Source organism: Euleptes europaea, chromosome 20, assembly GCF_029931775.1.
Source record: "Euleptes europaea isolate rEulEur1 chromosome 20, rEulEur1.hap1, whole genome shotgun sequence".
In the NCBI taxonomy this organism is placed as follows: domain Eukaryota; kingdom Metazoa; phylum Chordata; class Lepidosauria; order Squamata; family Sphaerodactylidae; genus Euleptes; species Euleptes europaea.
Window position 1 is genome coordinate 11,210,805 of NC_079331.1, and position 24,071 is coordinate 11,234,875.

The 24,071-nt window shown below is 44.3% G+C and overlaps 1 protein-coding gene across 1 annotated transcript in view; it reads left to right on the plus strand.

Moving 5' to 3' along the window:
- TRPM7 (transient receptor potential cation channel subfamily M member 7) overlaps window positions 1-24,071 on the plus strand; it is an 81,085-nt gene that overhangs the window by 25,972 nt on the left and 31,042 nt on the right. The window contains exons 3-16 of the mRNA XM_056865681.1: window positions 1,418-1,456; window positions 3,069-3,267; window positions 4,624-4,837; window positions 6,982-7,106; window positions 8,335-8,506; window positions 11,037-11,211; window positions 11,407-11,530; window positions 13,552-13,624; window positions 14,342-14,442; window positions 16,180-16,314; window positions 17,909-17,962; window positions 18,707-18,847; window positions 20,175-20,309; window positions 22,674-22,954. Of these exons, the coding sequence (XP_056721659.1) occupies window positions 1,418-1,456; window positions 3,069-3,267; window positions 4,624-4,837; window positions 6,982-7,106; window positions 8,335-8,506; window positions 11,037-11,211; window positions 11,407-11,530; window positions 13,552-13,624; window positions 14,342-14,442; window positions 16,180-16,314; window positions 17,909-17,962; window positions 18,707-18,847; window positions 20,175-20,309; window positions 22,674-22,954 (1,968 nt within the window). The remainder of the gene's footprint in view (window positions 1-1,417; window positions 1,457-3,068; window positions 3,268-4,623; window positions 4,838-6,981; window positions 7,107-8,334; window positions 8,507-11,036; window positions 11,212-11,406; window positions 11,531-13,551; window positions 13,625-14,341; window positions 14,443-16,179; window positions 16,315-17,908; window positions 17,963-18,706; window positions 18,848-20,174; window positions 20,310-22,673; window positions 22,955-24,071) is intronic.

Below are 24,071 nucleotides of genomic sequence, written 5' to 3' on the forward strand. Positions count from 1 at the left end.
CACTTACACGGGGACATCCATCCATGTGATTGGTTGCAGCCCCCTATGGAAGGTATAATTTGTGGCAAACCTGGGTTTAACTCTTCACAGTAGTCTTTCAGACATCATGAAAAGCCTGTTTGCCTGTGACGAGCTTGGCACAGCTTGTTCTAATGCTCTTCTGTACACCCTTCCGCAGTCGCCTCATGTATGAACACAACTAAATTTTTCCAGGTTTGGGAAGCCTTCACTCAAACTCCTGTTGAATACATGAACACATGAAGCTGCCTTATACTGAATCAGAGCCTTGGCCCATCAAAGTTAGTATTGTCTACTCAGACTGGCAATGGCTCTCCAGGGTCTCAGGCTGAGGTCTTTCACATCACCTACTTGCCTAGTTCCTTTAACTGGAGATGCTGGGGATTGAACCTGGGACCTTCTGCATGCCAAGCAGATTCTCTGCCACTGAGCCACAGCCCCTCCCCATTTTGTTGTAACGTCCAAATTCAGGTGTGTGGGCAGTTGGAGTTTTGTTTTCTCCCCACCCAAAAAGCCCAAAGTACCACTGGGATTCTGAATTAAGGTTTAATCCAAGTTTGTGGGGAAGAAAAGAACCCCAGTTTTGCATCTGTTTGTATATCACAGCAAACTGGAGTTTGAAGGGTTCTGAAGTCAGGAAACATTCAGTGGTGGTCCATGTACATGGGTAGAAAAGAGGAACAAGTGAGGGAGCATGCATGCGCAAGAACAGGCTGCTTCGGAGCCTCCCGTAGACAAATGGATGTTTCTTGCAGTGTCTAAACGTGAGCCACAAGTGAGACCCTTTGACAGTTTTGCTCTCAATACACATTCAGAATAAAAATGCGGACTGCCAAACTGAAGGTACCCGTTCATTGTTTGTCATTGCAGCGTCATGTTTGCGTGTTGCTTTTGCTGGCACAAGTTTGCTTACAGCGCAGTTCTAAACAGAGTCATACCCTTCTGAACACATTGTCTTCTGCTTAGCACTGCACTGTTAGAGGCGTAGTGATATTTATTACATGTCCGTGTAAGCAGGCATTTTACTTCTGGAACACCTTCACAAAATTACACCAATGAACGATGAGTGCTTTTCTCTATATAGCCATGTCCCAAAACTATAAGGGCACTTTCCCACGTGCTGAATAATGCACTTTCATTCCACTTTCAATGCACTTAAACGATCATTTGCAAGTGGATTTTGCCATTCCACACAGTAAAATCCAGTTGCAAAGTGGATTGAAAGTGCATTATTTGGCATGTGAGAAAGCACCCTGAATGTAAAAACTGAGCTATAAATAATTTTGTGGTGTAAATTGTCAATATTTAAGGTCAGTCTTGTTCATATTAAGGCATAGATTCTTGGGTGTGGAGATGAGAAGGGCAAAGCGCTAAGATGCTGTCTTGTGTTCTTTAACAGATGTCTCCCAGGATGTCAGATTTGTCAGCAACTTGTCAGGTAAGCAGAACTCTGTTCAATTTACCTCTTTGGTCTTTGAAACGTACAGCTGTGATTTAATATTAGTAAAATGTTAGAAAAATGGCTATGGTATTTGAAGATAACTGGAAACAAAATGCACAGGAAAAATTAAAACAGCTTTAAACATGGTTACCATATGCCAGAAATAGTCTAGAGACACTAGAACGAATATTTTAGTCATTTGATGCTGATTGTCACCTGGGTCTTTGAAGTATTTCGATCACCCACTCCCCAGTTTTTGCTCTCATTTTCTAGTATTCTAGTTTTTATTATTACCTTTCTCTTGCATTATTATTATGAATGTTATGTGGATCTCTGATCTAATTCTTTGTAATCAGAAGAAGAATGAGAGCCACTAGATAATGCCAGAACCTCTCAGAGGATGGGGTTTTGGGTAGTGCGACACTTTCCTTTGAGGAGGAAGTTCATTGCATGCAGGGACTGTTGGATCAGGCCTCATGACTAGTTGCTAAAAAGGTCTCGGTAGTTCAAAATGTCTTTTACAAACTATATTTAATATGGTACCTGTGCCCTTTCCTAGGTATAGTTATCCAACCGTGACAATGTAGTAGATCTCAGTCTGTTCATCCCCGTTCTGGTTACATGAAGGCTTTGACTGCTGTAATGCCTTCCTTTGTGGGGCTCTTGGGAACAGTATATGGTCCAAAATATTACGGCAAGGATGTTGATAGGGAAACGCCACAATGACCATGCATTACAAGCTCTGCATTAGCTCCCAGTTTTGTTTCCAGGCCTAATTCAAAGAGCCAGATTTGATTTTTTGTAAAGCCCTACAACATCTGGAGCCCCGTTGCGCAGAGTGGTCAGCTGCAGTACTGCAGTCCAAGCTCTGCTCACAACCTGAGTTCAATCCCAACAGAAGTCGGTTTCAGGTAGCCGGCTCAAGGTCGACTCAGCCTTCCATCCTTCCGAGGTCGGTCAAATGAGTACCCAGCTTGCTGGGGGTAAAGGGAAGATGCCTGGGGAAGGCATGGCAAACCACCCCGTAAACACAGACTGCCTAGGAAACGTTGGGATGTGACATCACCCCATAGGTCAGGAATGACCCGGTGCTTGCATAGGGGACCTTTACCTTACCTTTACAATGTCTGGGCCCAAAATGCCTGAAGGGCTGTTTCCACCAGTATGAATCTGCCTGTTCGCTTCTTCAGAGGTCCTCTCTAGATGCCCCCCACCAATGAAAGTGAGACAGGTGGTGACCAGGGACAGGGCCTTTTCAGTGGTGGTGCTGTTACCTCTGGAACACACATCCCTGAGAGGTCCGCCTGGCATCTTCATTGCCTGCTTTCAGGTTCCAGGTGAAAACCTTTCAGTTTCATCCTCTTTTGGCTGAGTTTTATTTTTGGCTCTGTGTTGTTTTTTTCAGCTGTGGTTATTTGCTGTTTGTGTGTGTGTGTGTGTGATTTGAGGTTTTTCTTTGCCGCGTTTAAAATTCTGTGCTGCTCATTAATGTTGTTGCATATTGTTGCTTTGACGTGAGCTGCCTGCAGCGACTAAAATTGACAAAGCGGCATGTGGATACTTCGAAGTAAATAACGTTAGTACCCTGGCCTGTGACGATTCTCTGCAGGTGCTGCTGCGGCCGCTTGGTCCGGCAACACGCCTGCTTCACAGCGAGCCTTGCCATGAAGTATTCCGATGTGAAACTGGGTGAAAACTTTAATCAGGAACTGGAAGAGTGGTCGGTGGAAAAGCATACAGAACAGAGCCCGACGGATGCTTTTGGCGTCATTAACTTCCAAGGGGGCTCTCATTCTTACCGAGCCAAGGTAGGTTTCGAGTGTCCCAACGCCCCACTCCTGTTTGTCACCCAATCCCAGGCTTGGGTGAGTGCTTTTGGGATAATGTTCAAGTGATACGATAGAAGTATATTGTTTGTGATCGAAGGCCACCACAGTGTAGCACACAAAACATTAAAGAGCCAGCATGGTGTAGTGGTTAAGAGTGGTGGACTTTGATCTGGTGAACCGGGTTTGATTCCCCACTCCTCCACATGAGTGGTAGACTCTGATCTGGAGAACTGGGTTTGATTCCCCACCTCCTCCACATGAGCGGCGGAGGCTAATCTGGTGAACTGGATTTGTTTCCCCACTCCTGCACATGAAGCCAGCTAGGTGACCTTGGGCTAGTCACATTCTCTCAGCCCCACCTACCTCACGGGGAGGGGAAGGGAAGGCGATTGTAAGCCAGTTTGAGTCTCCCTTAAGTGGTAGAGAAAGTCGGCATATAAAAACCAACTATTCTCCGCCCTCCTCAGTTCTCACATGAACACATGAAGTTGCCTTATACAGAATCAGACCCTTGGTCCATCAAAGTCAGTATTGTCTACTCAGACAGGCAGTGGCTCTCCAGGGTCTCAGGCTGAGGTCTTTCCCATCACCTACTTGCCTAGCCCCTTTAACTGGAGATGCTGGGGATTGAACCTGGGACTTCCTGCATGCCAAGCAGATGCTCTACCACTGGGCCACAGCCCACCCTTTTGTTACTTCCTGGTTTGCAGAAGCCATAATTTGTCTCTGAACCGTTTTGTTTGACAATGGTTGTTACCGCACTAGGTATTCCCAGCGATGTATTAAGAGTTTGGAAATGTTATAAAAAATACTGTTCGCACTTTCTGTGTGTTCCCACCGATGTATTAAGAGTTTGAAACTGTTATAAAAAATACTGTTTGCACGTTGTTTGGCCCCTTTAGCTGTGAAGACGTCTTCCAACCATTTTTTAACTGTGGCATCCAAAAACTCTTTTAAAGCGATGTTTTTTATAACATTTCCAAACTCTTGATACATCGCTGGGAATACCTAGTGCGGTAACAGCCAGTATGCTCCAGTGAGCTTAATGCATTCTGTTTTAGTAAATGTGCTTTGGATTTTTAGTGTTTTTTGTGATATTTACAGACAGAAAGATATGATGAAGTGGACAAGCCATTAAAATCCAAGTTTTTCAAACATATTGTTGAAAATCTTAGAGCAGAAATCGCAGAAAAATTCCCCTTAGAAAATATGAATTTGGGAAGAACACCTGTTTTATTCTTGCACATCATCCTCATCCTTCACGAAAGTGGGAGTTACGTTTTCGTTATTGTGTATGTTAAAGTGGCTAACCCTTCCCAATTCTTCCATTGTTAGTATGTGCGGTTGTCCTATGATACAAAACCCGAAGCCATCCTCCAGCTTATGCTTAAAGAATGGCAGATGGAACTGCCCAAGCTTGTTATTTCCGTTCACGGAGGGATGCAGAAATTCGAGCTTCACCCACGCATCAAACAGTTGCTTGGCAAAGGCCTTATTAAAGCCGCCGTGACAACAGGAGCGTGGATTTTAACTGGAGGAGTGAATACAGGTAATGTTTTGACTCTGTATCCGGATATCACAGGTGCATATAAATTGGCTCGGTCTCCTTGCTGTATGAATCGCCCTCTCTCACAAGTTAGGTTAGATTTATTAAATTGACCAGCATAACAATAAAAAAAAAGAAACAGTCACAATAGTACGTAATCATCTCTTATATAGAATCAAAAATAAGGTCCATCGGCATCACTATAGATTCCCTTTTTCTACTTACTGAATCTGCGGCCGTTTCAGTTATAAGAGCCAATTTACTTCAACATGAGCTCCATTTATTATATGAGACTGCTGCTAAGACATGCTCACCTCTCCACCATGGAATATTCCCTAAATCTGGTGAAACTGCCACGTATTTATATCAGCTGTATACTCCAGAAATGCGCAGGGCTTTTTCTCTAGCCAGACTTAATGTATTACCATCAGCCTTACTAACTGGCCGTTATACTGGTGTCCCCCTTCCCGATAGACTGTGTCCTTGCTCTATGGAAGAGACAGAAACTATTCAACATGTTCTTCTTCGGTGCCCTGTGTATCACAGATTACTATTAAAACTCTTAAATACTAGTCTGATTCAGTTGAAGGGATTTTCTAACTGTTCAAAGGTTCTCACCCTTCTTAATAACCAGGACCCTAAAATCATAGAAATTGTGGCTATTTTTTTTGTTGGTGTGATGGCAATTGGCTCTTCCTTTTAATAAGTTATGTTATGTCCTTACTGTACTTGGATGAATGTTGGATATGCCAATAAAGGTATCTGAACTGAACTGAACATAGTACGCAATCATACAACAGTATAATTAGCGAGCTGTTTCACATTGCAACAACGATCTCCGTATTCTGGTAGCAATATAGCAAAACTTTGCCAATGTATGTGAGATGGTGCGATCCTTGTCTTCAAGCAGAAAATTCTCCATTAAAACAGGTACAATGCCTGGAGTGGCTAGTGTATCCAGAGAACCTGGACAGCAGAGGTGAGATTAGGAGATAAAGCTCAAATCTCAGCCTTAGTGTTTACGTATTTGTATCTTCCACACACAGAATGAGCTAAAATGTGTTGTTTTTTACAATTTTAGATGTGGCTCAACATTATCAATAGATACCTTTTAATTGAGCCTGGGTGTTGCCGCCACTGCTCAAAATAGCATGCAATATTTGGCACAATATTCTGGTGTTTTTCTCGCAAAGAACATCACTTCGTGTAATGCCTTAATTAAGATGCGTCATGACCGCATCAGCTTCCAGTCAAACTTTTTGAAAGGGGTTTGGTGTGTGTGTGTGTGTTTTTTAAAGGTTGAAAGAACAGTGTGTGATTAGGTTGGGAAATTAAGGTCAGGGGGGTCATGTTGGCAGGGTTTTTACCAAGAATTTTAAAGGAGGAAAATAACTGCTTCTTGTATGCAGCAGTGGTAGAAGTAGTGGGCTTAAATTACAGGAAACATGTTCACAAAAACATCCTACTGGCAAGGGACATTTGGCCAGAACTGGAAAGAACTGTCATAAGGGGGGGATTCTCCAACCTTCCTAGGAGGTTTTCATGGAAAGCCTGTCTTTTGAAGACAATTTGATTGACATTCCTGGTTTTGGGATGGTGGATTGGTCTAGATCAGAGGTTCCCAAACTGTGCTTCAAGGAGTACTTGGTGCTCCACAAGGCATCTCCTAGTGCTCTGTGAAGAGATTGGAAAGAAAAATTCTATTGTCGTTCGGTTTAGTATATAGGTAAAGGTCCCCTGTGTAAGCACCGGGTCATTCCTGACCCATGGGGGGATGTCACATCCCAAAGTTTACTAGGCAGACTGTTTTACTGGGTGGTTTGCCATTGCCTTCCCCAGTCATCTTCCCTTTACCCCCAGCAAGCTGGATACTCATTTGACCGACCTCGGAAGGACAGAAGGCTCAGTCAACCTTGAGCTGGCTACCCGAAACCAGCTTCTGTTGGGATCGAACTCACGTCGTGAACAGAGCTTGGACTGCAGTGCTGCAGCTTACCACTTTGCGCCGCGCGGCTCCTATTAGTATATAGGTGCTAGGTTAAAATTAGTGCTCCATGACTCAAAAAGTTCGGGAAACTCTGGGCTAGATGACCTGTTTGTGCTGATAGGCCATAATGTTATTGTGATACTCCTTGTTTCCTGGGCAGGTGTCGCAAAACATGTCGGTGATGCCCTCAAGGAACATGCCTCTCGATCATCTCGAAAGATTTGCACTATTGGAATACCTTCATGGGGAGCAATTGAAAACAGAAATGACCTCGTTGGGAGAGATGTAAGCTGGTCCATTTGTTGCACTTGCACTCCTAATTGATGGTGATGAATCCTTCATAACTGCATTAAGGCGCTGATCTGAATTTAAGTCCAATTTTGTAGCGTGCTGGGCTTGGTGTGGTAAAGAATCTTCTTGTAATGTGTGTGCCTTTTACAGTAAGAGACCTTCCTCATACCTCCTGTGCCAAGGGCTTATCCCAAACTGGCTGTTTAGGGGACTAGAGCAACTGCCCTATGAGGAGCGGTTAAAACACTTAGGGCTGTTCAGCTTGGAAAGAAGGCGGCTAAGGGGAGACATGATAGAGGTCTATAAAATTATGCATGGTGTGGAGAGAGTGGACAGGGAAAAGCTTTTCTCCCTCTCTCATAATCCTAGAATGGTGGGTCATCTGCTGAAGCTGGAGGGTGAGAGATTCAGAACTGATAAAAGGAAGTATTTCTTCATGCAACATGTAGTTAAATTGTGGAACTCCCTGCCCCAGGATGTGGTGATGGCTACCAACTTGGAAGGCTTTAAGAGGGGAGTGGACATGTTCATGGAGGAGAGGGGTATTCATGGCTACTAGTTAACATGGATGCTGGTCATGAAGCATACCTATTATCTCCAGGATCAGAGGAGCATGCTGAATATATTAAGTGCTGTGGAACACAGGTGGGATGGTGCTGCTGCAGTCATCTTGTTTGGGGGCTTCCTAGAGGCACCTGGTTGGGCCACTGTATGAACAGACTGTTGGACTTGATGGGCCTTGGTCTGATCCAGCATGGCTTTTCTTATGTTCTTATGCCTATTATATGAGGTGCTGTGGAACTCAGGCAGGATGGTGCTGCTGCAGGCGTCTTGTTTGTGGGCTTCCTAGAGGCACCTGGTTGGCCACTGTGTGAACAGACTGCTGGACTTGATGGGCCTTGGTCTGATCCAGCATGGCTTTTTCTTATGTTCTTATGGATGTCGGCATACCTGTATCAAACCAATATACTTTGCCTTCATTGAGATATTGTAGAAATAGTAGTCCATTTGGGGAGGGGGGGAAATCAGTTTTAGTAGTGCAGCTTCCTTTCCAAAGGAACAAAGCAGAGAACCATAGCTGACAGATAAACAAAATGGGCAGTAAGCAGACACAAGGGGCATTTTAAAGCCTGACAGATATTTGAAGCAATTCAGATTTATTTTCACCTTGCACTTTCCTGAAGATTGGATTTTTACAGGGGTTTTGCGTTTTGACATTTAGGTGGTTGCCCCATATCAAACCCTGCTAAATCCGTTGAGTAAACTAAACGTCCTAAACAACCTTCATTCCCATTTCATCCTGGTGGACGATGGAACAGTTGGAAAATATGGGGCAGAAGTTAAACTTCGAAGAGAACTGGAAAAAACTATCAATTTGCAAAGGATCCATGCAAGTATGTGGGCGTGAAGCCTGGCTGTGACATTGCTTTGTTTTGTTTTGATTGGTTGAAATGTGAAAGACCCGCAGCTAAGAAAGGGATGGTGAGGTGGTAATGCTTGTGTCACTGCAAGCAGGGGGCAAGATAGAGTCATAGAGCTGGAAGAGACCACCAGGGACATTTAGTCCAACCCTCCTGCACAGCTGACTGCCCCCCGACACCCCCAGTGACCCCTACTGCATGCCCACAAGATGGCAAAAAAAACCCCAACCCTCCAGGATCACTGGCCAATCTGGATAGGGATTAATTGTTTGACTTCTACTTGTAGAGTGGGCCCTGCACCTAGAGAAATAGCTAACTGGAGAAGGGTTCTAGCTATTCTTGCTCCTGATATGCTATTTGTCTTTGTTTATTTTATTATTTTATTATTATTTTTTGAGTGGGAGCATTCACATAGGAAACTATTCTCTACCTACAGCAGAAAGTGGAAAAGTCCGTTAAAAGCTGTAGTTCTACTGAATGTATAAACCTAGCCTAACTCCTCTAACTGACCTCCCTGAGGTGGCTTGGGCCATTACGAAGATGCACAGGGAAGATGAAGAGCAAGTTGTTGGTTCTTATTGTGCTATGTAATGCCCATGAGGAGGGGCTGTGGCTCAGTGGTAGAGCATCTGCCTGGCATGCAGAAGGTCCCAGGTTCAATCCCCGGCATCTCCAGTTAAAGGGACTAGGCAAGTAGGTGATGAGAAACACCTCTGCCTGAGACCCTTGAGAGCCGCTGCCGGTCTGAGTAGACAATCCTGACTTTGATGGACCCAGGGTCTGGTTCAGCATAAGGCAGCTTCACGGGTTCAGTGCCTGAACCCCCTCTTTGTTTGGGGTGGTGGTGGTAGAAGTAATTGTGAATTTGTACCTGTATGTGATTGATGGGAAGATCTGACTTCTTTCAGAGCTTCTGGTCATCTGTAGTAGTTCAGTGTTAAAGGCATCATTTTGTTCTACGTTGTTTGCACATTTACTACCTAATGTTCTTAACAAACAAAGGATCTGTTTTGATGAAGCCGGTGGCAAGGAGAAGGAGTTCAGTGCTTACGTCTTCTGTATTTATTGTACCTATGGGCTACATTTTTACTGTGCAACGTTATGACACGTTTACAGCTTCTGTGTTCTGTTTGTGTGTCTGCTGACTTGGCTGCATCTTAATTATGTCTTCATCAGGCATAAACCGCACTTCAGACCTTGGGCACGATTAGCGGTATTTAAAAATGTCTGTTGCTCAGCGTTTTAACTTGTTTGTGCAACTGAAGGGAATACGTTGAGCCTGGTATTATGTTGTAGAGTTCCAACCTCCAGGTGGGGCCTGAAGATCTCCCAGAATTACAGCTGTTCTCCAGATTACATAGATCAGTTCTCCTGGAGAAAATGGCTGCTTTGGGCAGTGGACTCTATGACATTATACCCTGCTGAGGTCCCTTCCCTCCCCAGGCTCCACCCTCCCCAGGCTCCACCCCAAAATCTCCAGGAAGTTCCCAGCCCTAATTGTGTTGTGAATATTAGCTTTCTGACTTCTGTTTACCTATATGGATTGTGGGAGGTTAAAATAGTGAAGATTAGTATCTGCAGTTTTGAGACCGCAAGATAGACTTCCTCTGAATGTGGAGGATCCACTTAAGTATTTTGATTTAATAGTTTGTGATAACCTCTTTTCCTTTCTGTAAATGTATTGAAATGTATTAAGACAGCAAGGGAATAGCTTGTTGCTGGGCAGGATAACTCTGTGTGTGTGTGTGTGTGTGTATGTGCTAAGTTAGTAGGGGAAATGTCATGGAGAAGTCAGGCTGAACGATAACAGAACTGGATAGAGCTGCTGGAGCTCTTAGGCTCCAGACTATGTAAAACAACCAGATAGGCATGGAATGTTGTCATGCCCTGTCAACACATGGATTTGGGATAAAAGTGTTTTTCCCAGTACAGTTCGGGCCCAGTCATTTTTGCTTGCTAAGGCAGCTGGGTCCAGCTGCAAATAAAACTGTTTTTCTTGATAACGATCTCTGGGTCTCTTTCCCCCCTTCGAACCCCCGTTTTCTGCAACAGTTTAAGTAAAATTCACTTACCTTGAACTGAAAACCAGTTGTATTCCACATTCAGTGAATAAGAATCCCAGTGGTCTAAGGGTCACTGATACTTTCTGCCACGGCTGGTCGCTGAGGAAGGAAAATCTATGCAAAATAATGGAAACGGCAGAATAAACGATTGAGAGAAACTATATGCGTTTCCTTAATTTCGATGTGCTCCAGGCTGCAATTCAGCTTTTCTTGTCCTAGAATTTAGCTTAGCTTGAATGTAAAATGTTGATTTCGTGTTTTAACTGAAGAGTATGTGCATCCCTGATAGTTAACTCTGCTTCTTTGAATGCCCTGAGCACAAGTAATGGATACATCAGCTGGCCTTTAAGTAAACAGTGGGATTCTTCTAATTTTTTTAAGACCAAGAACTGTGTATGCGAAATATATATGCCTAATTTTCTTTTACCTGTCTGGTTTAGGAATTGGCCAGGGTGTCCCTGTGGTGGCACTCATATTTGAAGGTGGTCCCAACGTTATCCTCACTGTTCTGGAGTACCTTCAGGAAAGTCCTCCTGTGCCGGTGGTGGTTTGCGAGGGGACGGGCAGAGCCGCAGACATCCTGGCTTACGTCCATAAGCAAACAGAAGAAGGAGGGTGAGCCTGTTAAAACGTCTGGCGTGAATACTTCACTCTTGTAAAGCAAAGAGCACTTCCTTGAGAGGTGTTTTTGGCTAAGAATCCCATCCTCTGGAGGGCTGGGTTTTGTTTTGGTGTTGCCTCAAGCTCTCCTTCCCCCAAGCAATATACTATATTTCTATGATTTAATACTGAGCTTTCTGGTTTTCTCAGGAGTATTCCTGATGGGGCAGAACCTGAAATAATTTCAACCATCAAAAAGACCTTTAATTTTGGCCAGAGCGAGGCGGTTCACTTGTTCCAGACACTGCTGGAGTGCATGAAGAAAAAAGAACTTGTAAGTCACAGTCTGCTTTTGCCATTTTGCAGCAAGCGCTTTTGGAATATTGCACACTTCCATACATGCTTTGAAAATGAGGAGGAATCCCACCAGCCATGTGGAAAAAATAACAGCCGCAGCCTGGTTTGTTTGTTTGGTTTGCTTTGACTTATTTCTGGGCCCACGGCAAATCTTCTGTCTGCAGGTCAAATGTAGTCCTTTTTTAAAAAAAGATGCTTGCCTTTTCTCTTGTCAACTGCTGAAATTTGGTTTTTGTACTTGGGATCATGGCCAGCATCTAAAAGATCTGCTCAACTTGATTTATGAACCCAAGCACGCTTCGGACTCGTGTTTCTCGAGTAGCAGTCCCCTTGTTGAACGGCAGCCCCCTCCTCTTCATTTTGTCAAACCCAGAGTAGTTTTTCAGAAGTGGTGTATGATGCAGCATGTTGGTTTTTGGTAGGGATGCCATCCTCCAGGTGGGACCTGGGGATCCCCAGGAATTGCAGCTGTTCTCCAGACTCCAGAGATCAGTTCCCCTGGAGAAAATGGATGCTTTGGAGGGTGGACTCTGTGGCATTTACCCCACTGAGGTTCCTGTCTGCTCCAGGCTCCATCCCCAAATCTCCAGGAGTTTCCCAACCTGGATCTGGCAACTCTACCTCCTCATCCCCCTCCGGTGGCCAGGGGAGACCTGGCAACCCGTTTTTCGGGGGTAGGGAGTAAAGATCTCACTGGTTGAGTTCAGGCCCTTGGCCTGACCTAAAGAAGCCCTTTAGATCTCAGAGTGTCTTCCTTACCAGTAGTCAGATTCCGCCTTATTGATACAGCATTAGCCAGTAAAAACATGTGTCATTTATGTGTGTGTGTGTAAAGTGCCTTCAAGTCGCAGCCGACTTATGGCGACCCCTTTTGGGGTTTTCATGTCAAGAGACTAAACAGAGGTGGTTTGCCAGTGCCTTCCTCTGCTCAGCAACCCTGCTATTCCTTGGTGGTGTCCCACCCAAATACATTTATACAAAAGGTAAAAAAATTTCAGCAGTTACCAGTAGTCATAAACCTGCTTTTTCTAATCAGTTGTGGAATAAATGTCTAGCTGGGTTATCGTATTGAAGTCAGAATTAGCATTTGGGTTTCCCATTTTGTAACCCAAGTACATGAGATAAAGGACTTCAGGTGCAGTCTGGGAAACAGTGAAGTGTGTTTTATTCTGTTTATCTATAGGGCGTAAGTGCTTAACTGTGTGAGTGAATGAAGGGTTTATTGATTTAAACGTGTGTATATACCTGCCCATCCTTTGAGAGGCACCATCCTCACTGGAGGCCTTCCTCCGTCTGCCTCCAATAATTGAAGTGAGGCTGGTCGGTACGAAGAAGCCGTGGCTTCTCAGTTGTTAACACCTCTTACGTGGAACGCTGTCTTCTTGGCTGTTCACCTGGTGCTGAGTTTCTTGAACTTCTGGCACCAGGCAAAGATATATTTGTTTTGCTCAGGCTGTTTGTAAATGTCTCACCCTCTCCCACATTTCTATTTTATATGCTTTTGTATTTTTTGTATTTTTGCTGTTTTATATACTTTTGTGTTTTTTGCTTTTTGATTTTTGTGAGTTCTTATTAATTCTCTCTTGTCTTAACATTTAATATTTGCTATGCTGCATTCGTATAATGTTGTGATTTCTGTTTAATGATGCTCCACTCTTTCTGTTCTGCTGTTTCTCTTCTAAATGCTGCTGTTTTATTTTTATTTTTCATTTTTGTTAGCTGTAAGTTTCTGCTGATGCTAATGTAGTTCGTGTGTGAGTTTGTATTTTAGATTGCATTTTGTCGTTTAAATTTTGTGAGCCACTCAAGAGCTTCTTATGCCAAAAGGCAGAATAGAAGTTCCCTCAATAAAATAAAAACAGGCAGTTTCTGCTTTTTAGATTCCAGTTCGTCCACCTTTTTAAAAAGGTTACTTTGGTTGAGAAATATAATAGTGTATTATGCTGAGGAGCTGTTAAAATATACAAAAATTCTAATGTGAAACATGGTTCAATGCAGATCACCGTATTCCATATTGGGTCTGATGAGCATCAAGATATCGATGTTGCAATCCTTACAGCGCTGCTAAAAGGTCAGTAAACCCCCCCCCAAAAGCATATAAATAATGAGGACTGCCCAGCATGTGGTCCATGAATGTTTGCAGCAGCGATGGCCCTTACAGGTAAGGTATGTGCCTTATTGGGAGGGGGGGGGTTGAACTTGGTGGCCTTTTCTGCTGCTGCTTCATTCCCCACCCAGCATCTGCCGCTGAGTTTGTCCTTTATTTTAACAGTACCTTTTTGTTGCTGAGAACCCTGATTCCCAGCTGTTTTTTGCTCTCACCTGATGAACATGAGAAAAAAACATGCTGTTGCCAGTGTCAGAAAGATGCTTTCGAGTGAGGCTAGTAGCGAACGCTTTGGCTCCCTTTCTCCATGCTGTCTGAAACGTTGTGGAAAAGGAGGGAATTTTTTGAACCTGGCAGGTGCTTTTTCAGAAAATGCACACACACGCATCCATCCTTTTTGCTCGTCCTTAATAATAATGCCAACATCTGTTTAAATTAGGGAGAAAATGCCAATTGCGCATTTTAAGTTTTAATTGTTCCGAACTGAGATAATTTTTCTGCAGTGTTTTATTATAGGGTACCTTGCAAGATGGACGTGTAACGTGTTGGTTCTGTTGATAAAGTATAATAATAAAAAGTTGTGTTCTAGTTGGGGTAAAGAAAGTGGTACTTGTGAAAATTGTTCAGATGAGCTGTTTAAAGTACAGATCTGCCTTCTGTGTTTCGTTGGTTTTATTTTAGGCACAAACGCTTCCGCATTTGACCAGCTTGTCCTTACCCTGGCATGGGACAGAGTGGACATTGCCAAAAATCATGTTTTTGTGTACGGGCAACAGTGGCTGGTATGTATTTGTGATGGAAGAAGCAAAATTACAGTTAAGAAGCAGCCTGCTAATGCTGTAGATAAAGCTTTGTGTAGGAATTGGACCTTTTAAACAATTCTGTGTATTGCTGTTTTATTTATTTTTATCTTCCCCTTCCTCCAGGGAACTCAAGGCAGTATACAAGGGTTTCCTTTCCCCCATTTTATGTTCCCCAAAACCCTACAAGGTAGGTTAGGCCAAGAACAGTGACTGCGCACAAATCACCCAGAGTGCTTCAGGGCTAGGGTTGCCAGGTCCCTCTTCGCCACCGGCGGGAGGTTTTGGGGGCGGAGCCTAAGAAGGGCAAAGTTTGGGGAGGGGAGGGACTTTGATGCCATAGAGTCCAATTGCCCAAGCGGCCATTTTCTCCAGGGGAGCTGATCTCTATCGGCTGGAGATCAGTTGTAATAGTTGGAGATCTCCGGCCACCACCTGGAGATTGGCAACCCTGTTCAGGGCTGAGAGGTTTTTTTTTAATATCTTATAACTACACCACACAGGTCCCGGGCAGAATGAGCGCTGCCGGATTGTAACCATGTCGATGTCCAATTTCCCCCGCCCTTCCCATTTTGGACTAAACTTTTTTTCCTAACTAATTGCAGCAAGGAAGGAGATATTATGTCTGCTCCTGCGAATGACGAGAGCAGAGCTGAGAAGAATGGGACGTGGGGGTTCCGCTTCACAGCTCGCTCTCTGAACTACCGTGCGTTTTATTTTGAATATTTTAGTAAAACGTTTGAGTAAAAGTTATTGAGTCTTCAGTGGTGTTTGAATTTCATTGTTTGGAGAGCGTGACGTTTTTTGCTTATGTGCTTCCTTGCTTAGTTTTCAGACTTTTTTGATTGGTATGTATCCATCCTCAGAGCTCCGAAGATTCAGAGGGCGCTTAAGTTTTCAGAAGAGGGGGTGGAGATTTCTGTGGCAGACCCTCCACATTCTCTATTTCCTCGGCTGTTGAATAGACTTAAACTATCTTTGCCTTATTTTCATTGCTAACAAAGCAAATCTGGCCATGCAAGCAGATAAGTTACCTATTGTGTCGGATAAGAGGAGCGCTAAAGGTTGTTTTCTCAGAGATCTGGGAAGTCCACTAATAATGGAATCTATGAACCTGTGCGGATATGATTGTATAATTTACACTCAAACAGCACATGTTCAGGGGTTTCAAGAGCATCCTGTTTGCATATGCCTCTACGTGCTTCTAATGGTCGTTTATTATATATCCCTTCTATGAACTTGGAAGGCAGGGCGTTATGCCGAAGAAGCGTAAAGGCTCTGCGATATTCAGGATTTATAATATTGGACAGATATAATCTTGTTTTTTCTGGCTAAGGGCCGTAAATAAATTATCTATCTATCTTGGACAGATATAACATGGTCCTATTCCTGATAAGCAGATCCTTTCTAAAGAGAGGTTTGTACCTCTGCATTTCCCCCCCATTTTTAAGCATTTAAATTTTAATTGTATTTTGTACTTCTTTTACTCTATATTATTCAGTTATGTAAATTCAATTTGTTTGATGGCAGACCCTCCGCTGGCCCCCTACGGTCTTCCTGACAGTCCGCTGACCTCCAGGAACAAAACTTGGGATGGGAGGGCTCACTCAGAACTGTAGGGGGAGGCGAAGCTGGGAACGTCCCAGTCTGTGGGATCCACAGCTCATTAGCGACATGTCATTTAATTTTAATACAAGGATTATGGTCTTGTGACTTCAGGTTGGATCTTTAGAGCAGGCTATGTTAGATGCCCTTGTGATGGACCGAGTTGCCTTTGTGAAACTACTTATTGAGAACGGAGTGAGCATGCACAAATTTCTTACAATTCCCAGACTGGAAGAACTCTACAACACTGTAAGTTGACAGCAAATTCTTTTGAAAGATACCCTTTCGCCGTGGTGCGTGTTTCTAATTTCTGCTATGTAAACATTCTTATGTGGTTAGAGCATTCATGGCGATGGGGAATGGCTTAACAGGTAAAATATTGCATGAAACTGATTCGAGTAATTGTTTGGGAAAAATGGCATGAGAGAGGGGAGGTTGTACTTTGAAACAATAATATAAGTAACGGTACAGAATGTGAAGGAGCCCCGTGGCGCAGAGTGGTAAGCTGCAGTACTGCAGTCCAAGCTCTGCTCACGACCTGAGTTCGATCCCAATGGAAGTTGGTTTCAGGTAGCCGGCTCAAGGTTGACTCAGCCTTCCATCCTTCCGAGGTCGGTAAAATGAGTACCCAGCTTGCCGGGGGTAAAGGGAAGACGACTGGGGAAGGCACTGGCAAACCACCCCGTAAACAAAGTCTGCCTCGGAAACGTTGGGATGTGACGTCACCCCATGGGTCAGGAATGACCCGGTGCTTGCACAGAGGGGACCTTTACTTACAGAATGTGAGGTGAAAAATGTCATTCAGCAGCCATTGTGACGGACCAGGAATTGGAAGATAACATTTGTGTCCTGTATTCAAGAGATCGATGGCGATCCTGTATGATCTGTCCAGGAAGTCTTGAACATGCTTATAAAAACTGCATGACACATATTACGCAAGAATTTAAGAAGAGCCCTGCTGGATCAGACTGGTGGTCCATATAGTCTAGCGTCCTGTTTTGCACAGTGGTGAACCAGTTGCCCTGAAGGGCCAGCAGTCTGGGTTGGGAAACCAGGGCCGTCCCTTGAGACTGCCTCCCAGCACTGGTATTCAGAGGTTGTCTGCCTCTGTATATTGAAGTTCCTTATCCCTCACTATGGCTAGTAGACATTGATGGACTTATCCTCCATGAATCTGCCTAACCATCTATGCTTCTGGCCACCACGTCCACTGGCAGTGAATTCCAGATTAAGCTTTTACTGAAGATAGAAGCTGAAGTAAAATAAATTATTTGAGACACTTCGCTTAATGTTGCTGCACATCTTCTTTTTGGTCTCTCGTTTCTAGATTGTGCAAGTAATCCCTGGCAGTTATCACTGCCTCTTTTTTGCGGGGTGTGTGTGTGTGTGTGTCAAACAGTTGAAGGATGAAAAATGAGGGAAATATGTTTGAGGAGCTTTTCCTGCTAGAGGCTCCTTACTTGTGTCTTCTTCTATGACCTCCCTTATGTGACTGGGAAAGGTGGGAAATTGTTTTGAACTCCCAGAAAATACAACACAGAGGTTAATATTAATTTAAAAGACCAGTTATTTGTCATGTTTGTGTAGGACTTTTCTGCGTCTAATGCCTGCTGATGAAAGACCTTGAAGTATTACTTCTGATAACTTCAGCTAGGCAGTGCAATACTTAAAAAGCAAGGGGTACAGTACCAAGAGAGCGCATCTCTATTTAATAGAAGTTATTATGGATAGTTTAGAGTATCTTGAATACATCGTGCGATATGTTCTGTTTATACCGCTGGCGTTTTTGTGGCATTGTCTCAAAGTATCTAAAAGTCTGCGTTCTTCTTCTCTCCTCATCAAGAAACAAGGCCCAACTAATCCAGCGCTGTTTCACCTTGTTCGAGATGTTAAACAGGTATGGCTTTTGGTGGCTAAAACTCTTTAATAGCTTTAGGCACACTTAAACAGGAGACCAAAGGTTAAAAAATCTCTTCCCTCCCCCCCCCCCCGGTATAATGATGTTGTGTGTGTAAAGTGCCTTTAAGTCGCAGCCGACTGATGGCAACCCCTTTTTTGGGTTTTCATGGCAAGAGACTAACAGAGGTGGTTTGCCAGTGCCTTCCTCTGCACAGCAACCCTGGTATTCCTTGGTGGTCTCCCATCCAAATACTAACCAGGGCTGACCCTGCTTAGCTTCTGAGATCTGACAAGATCAGACAGCCTGGGCCATCCAGGTCAGGGCATAATAATGTTACTAAAAGAGTTTTAACTACTCTTTGTAGTAACCATGATGGAAAACTTCATAGTGGTTTAATTTCTTCCTCTCCCTCAAAGTGCTGTTTTAGCATAATTTACTTTTTTGAACGTAGGCTGGAAATTATGAATGCCTACTGCTTTTATGTCCGTGAAATGATAAATTGTGGATCAGGGTTGCCATACTGTGTACGCCTACTTAGAAGCACGTTCCATTTTATTTGGGGGAGGAGGCTTATGTTTGAGTAAACCATCTGTTTAATCGTTAGGGTAAAATGGGTTTGTGGTGTCCCCGAGGCTGCGTACCATTGATTTCCCTTGCTCTTTTTGATAACACGCGCGTGAAAATGATGGGCGGAGGCGTAATGGTTTCAGGTGTCCTAGATTCACATTGTCTCGCTCCCAGGGAAACCTTCCTCCAGGTTACAAACTCACTTTGATTGACGTGGGGCTCGTGATTGAATATTTGATGGGAGGAACCTACAGGTGCACCTATACGAGAAAGCGCTTCAGAGTGGTATACAACAGCCTCAGCGGCAGCAACCGGGTAAGGGGCCTTCTTAGTTCTGAAAGCACAAAATCATAATGTAGTGTTTCACCGTCTCCAGTGTATTTAAGACTTCCAACAATCCAGATTGCATAACGTGAAAGAGTTAACTTTCGAGAAGAGAATTTCCCTCAAAATCTCTAGAAGGGTTTTTTTTTGGGCTGGGGGACGGGGTGCAAGTTGTACTTTATTTGAACTGCTGTGTAGTTGTAATAGCAGTACTTAGGAAACATGCAGCGTAAATACAGAAGGCCACTCTAGCCAAAGATGATGATGATAATAATAATAAATTTTATTTATACCATCATGTAGGTATATGTCGTATAATACAAAAGTTAAAATACAGTCTAAAATCACAACTAACAGCCCATTCCTGAGAATTGGGCCAAAAGTCTTCTGGAGGGCAACTGACTTCACTGCGCCTCTTCCCCGCCGTCTCCGCGCACCATATTTTCAGGAATGGGCTGTAAGTCAATATGTTATGTAGATGGCACCTAAAACTTCTCCATGTTAGGGAGGGTGTCAGTCTGAGGGGGCGGGGGAGGATGGGGACAGAAGACACGAGGACAGGGAAAACACCGAAGGAAAAAAAGGGGAAGGATGGGGAGAGCGGGGAAAAAAGGAAAGGGAAAGGAAAGAGAGCAGGGGACAGAAAGGGAAGGGAAAGGGGTTTTAAGTCCTGTTGCTTTTGATGGGAGAGATGTAAGGGCAGTCTTAACTCTCCTGTCAAATAGATCGCAATGGGTAGCCATGTTAGTCTGTCACTAGCAGTAGACAAGAGTAGGAGTCCACTAGCACCTTAAAGACTAGCAAAATTTCTGGCAGGGTAATGAGCTTTCGTGAGCCACAGCTCACTTCTTCAGATACTTCAGCTGTGGCTCACGAAAGCTCATACCCTGACAGAAATTTTGTTACTCTTTAAGGTGCTACTGGACTCCTACTCTTTTCTTCTCCTATCAAAGTCAGCGGGATGTTACTCAAAGCCTGTCTCATTCACTATCTCAACAAAACTTACAACTCTGTAATGTCAGCCCACCTCCATGTTACAGAATGGGGGGCTGAGGCTGGGAGACGGAAGTTTTCCAAAGGTCAGGCAGTGAACTCATAGTTGACGTGAAATTGAACTAGGCGCTTTGCCTGCTCACAGCCCATGTCCTTAATCCCTATACTAAGCTTCATTTATCAGCTGTTTACAGGTAATTTCAGTTTAATATTTAATTTGTTGTCCCCCCCCCATCTTGGTTTAACGTTAGAGTTTAAGTTTAGCAAATTGAAGTAACATAAAGGATTTCGGGATGTGTCTCCCCTCCCCTTTTCTAATTTTTAGCGGTCTGGCCGAAACACTTCAAGCGGCACCCCTCAGTTACGTAAAAACCACGAACCTTTTGGTAACAGGGCAGATAAAAAAGAGAAAATGCGGCATAACCACTTCATCAAAACTGCGCAGCCTTACAAACCAAAGGTATGAGTACACACCATATGGTACCACTTTTGGGGAAGATCAGTTAGCAATAGGGGACCCAGGGCTTTTGCCTTTTCAAGATTTTCTTGGCAGTGTGCAGAGACTTACTTAAATAGCACATGTTACTTTCTTAAAAATCAGACATTTCAGTATAACAGTATGGTCAATTCATGTTGCCATTTGTTATAATTCAGTTAACTATTCCAGAGACCAGTAAATAAATTCACTTTTCCATGCACTTGTGTGCTTTCTGTGGCTCTTTTCATAGTAAAACCACAAACCAGGTTCTGTTAGATCAGTCCGTGATATATGGTGAAAATGGCAATTTCCAGTGCTTGTGCTTCACACATTATTGCTACTGTCAAAAGAGATGTAATTAATTCGTAATCAGGGCTTCCAATCATATTCTTCAAATATCTCAAGTGCTGTTTCTGGATTGTCTGGGGTAACATGTCCTGTCATTTCACCTATGGTTTCCAGAATCCGTTTTTCAGAAATTTACATTACATGGGCATTTGCAAAATACATGAAATACATCTGCATCTGACCATACCATCAGTTCACACTGGAGAGTTTATAAACACTCTTCAGCCAAAGATGGGTCCATTAAAAACCCATCATGGGTACCATTAAAAACCCATCATGGGTACCATTAAAATCACATCATGCTTTCCAAGAACAAGAAGCGGAAACAGCATTCTGGTCCGTTGTAGCTGAAAGCTCAGAAAGTGGGGTGGCTGAATCAAATTGGGAACTGGTCTTCAGCCATGCTCCTTAAGGAATAGTAAAGTTGGAATGAGCAATGCAGATTTAGAAGCAAACATAGTTGCATCTGTTCATTTATGGAAAAAGATTTTAGAAGTCACAGACATCAGCTTTCCATGTTGGGAAATTTCAGTTGCCTGGGTGAAATAATTTAACTTTATTTTAGAACGGAATATATAGACCAAACTCATTATATGTGCCAGAGAGCTGGGGGGTGGGGGTGGGGGTGGGATTGTAGTCATATTGCAGTGGTAGAGAACAAACTTTGAAGGCAGATGCTTCCAGGTATAATTAAAGCAAACATTAGGAGCAAGTTAAATTAGGAGTTAAAGGATCCCAGGTAGCAGCACTGGGAAAGACCTTTCTTTCTACAAGACTCGGAAGAGCCTTTGATGGTTGGAAGCAGACAGTATTGAGTTAGTTGGGCTGACTGGCGTATGGCAGCTTCAGATGTTCATGTGTTTTTTTAACCAACGAACTTCATAAGATGGAAAAACAAATCTTCTGTATGTTGTTCTTGTTTTTGATTCCTGGTCCCTAATTAGCACATCCAGAGAAACCGGTGGCACAGAGCGGTAAGCTGCAGTACTGCAGTCGAAGCTCCGCTCACGACCCAAGTTCAGTCCCGACGGAAGTCGGTTTCAGGTAGCTGGCCCAAGGTCGACTCAGCCTTCCAACCTTCCAAGGTCGGCAAAATGAGTACCCAGCTTGCTGGGGGTAAAGGGAAGACGACTGGGGAAGGCAATGGCAAACTACCCTGTAAACATAGTCTGCCTAGTAAACGTTGTGATGTGACATCATCGCTCCATGGGTCGGTAATGACCTGGTGCTGCACAGGGGACTAACTTTACCTCCTTAATTGCCACGTTAAATTGTGCTGTGACCGTCTCTTTAAACCAGTGGTCCTCGTTCTGCAGCTCTGGGAGAGCAACATTCATAATTATCACCAACCCAAAGAGCCACATTTACTTCTATCACTGGCATGAGGCCTGCACCTCAGGGAACCTTGCAGCATACCCACGCCTCTGGTGGGACTCGCCTGCCAGCCACAGTCCCCACCAGGCAAGGGCTTTCTCCCCTGAAGCGTGGGGCAGATGCCACATCAGGAAGCAGTGCTCAGAAAAACCACAGGTAGCATGTCAAAAAAACCGTATGCAGCTCTTCAGCCACTGAGTATCACTGTTTGAAACCATGGGCCAACATTTCCTTTTCCATATAATCCAAAGAGCCAGCGTGGTATAGTGGTTAAGAGCGGTGGACTCAAATCCGGAGAACTGGGTTCGATTCCCCACTCCACATGAGCGGCAGACTCTAATCTGGGGAACCGGGTTGGTTCCCCCACTCCTCCACACAAAGCCAGCCGGGTGACCCTGGGCTAGTCACCGTTCTCTCCCAACTCTCTCAGCCCCACCGACCTCCCAGGGTGTCTGTTGTGGGGAGGGAAAGGGAAGGAGATTGTAAACCAGTCTGATTCTCCCTTAAGTGGTAGAGAAGGTGATTATAAGCTGGTTTGAGACTCCTTAAACGTAGAGAAAATCGGGGTATAAAAACTAACTTCTTCTTCAATTAATTTTCTTTCGGTTTGATTTTTTTTTAAAGGGCGATACCGTTGCAGAAGAAGGAAAAAAGAAAAGAACCAAAGAGGACATAGTAGATATTGATGACCCGGAAACGAGGCGCTTTCCTTATCCTCTTAACGAGCTGCTGCTTTGGGCGGTGCTAATGAAAAGGCAAAAAATGGCCCTCTTCTTCTGGCAGCACGGGGAGGAGTCCATGGCCAAAGCCTTAGTGGCCTGCAAGCTCTACCGTTCCATGGCCTACGAAGCCAAACAAAGTGACCTTGTTGACGATACCTCGGAAGAACTCAAGCAGTATTGCGAGTAAATTGCCTTCTGTCTTGTTCAACGTAGCCTGGGCAACCGGTTTAAATTGCAGGTTGTTCCCCCCACCCCCAGATAGTTTACTTTCTAAAAAAATTAAATTTGATCCTGGGGAAAGATATATTCGCTACATGAGCCACCGTGGTGTCGTGGTTAAGAGCGGTGGTTTGGAGCAGTGGACTCTGATCTGGAGAACCGGGTTTGATTCCCCTCTCCTCCACATGAGCGGCAGGGGAGGCTAATCTGGTGAATCGGTTTGGTTTCCCCACTCCTACACATGAAGCCAGCTGGGTGACCTTGGGCTAGTCATAGCTTTCTCAGAGCTCTCTCAGCCTCACCTACCTCACAGGGTGTCTGTTGTGGGGAGGGGAAGGGAAGGCGATTGTAAGCCGGTTTGATTCTTCCTTAAGTGGTGGAGAAAGTCTTATATAAAAATCAACTCTTCTCCTTCTCCTCTTCCTAACATTGGTAGCATACCTAGATCATATGTGGTGGTTAGGGTGTTGGGCTTGAACTGGGGAGACCAGATTCAAAACTCTGCTCTCTCTCTGTAATTTTTTGGCTAGTCTGTATATTCTAACCCCCTTCATAGGGTTGTTGTAGGGAGTGAGTAGACCCTGTAAGCCAGAAGCCCCCAACGTGATGCCTGTAGCCACCATGGCACCTGCCAACACTTTTTCTGGCACCCACCAAGTGAGTACCCAGCTTGCTGGGGGTAAAGGGAAGATGACTGGGGAAGGCACTGGCAAACCACCCCGTAAACAAAGTCTGCCTAGTAAACGTCGAGATGTGACGTCATCTCAAGAGTCAGGAATGACCCGGTGCTTGCACAGGGGACCTTTACCTTTTTACCAAGTGTTTTTAGGATGTGGGCAGGGACAAGTAGGGCTTTTGCCCAGTAAAGCTTCTGATTGACTGTTAGAGATATGATTGGCTGTGCAGATGTTTTAAAATGTTGCTTTGCCAGCAGCTGCCGCCACAACACAAGGTTCTGCACTGTGTTACTGAAGTTAAGCTGTGGCCATCGTTTTGTGGCCGGCCCTGCCTCCTGCGGCTGTTGTTTTGTTGCTGCGCCCACCATGCCACGTCAGAATTCCAAATGTGCCCGCGGGCTCAA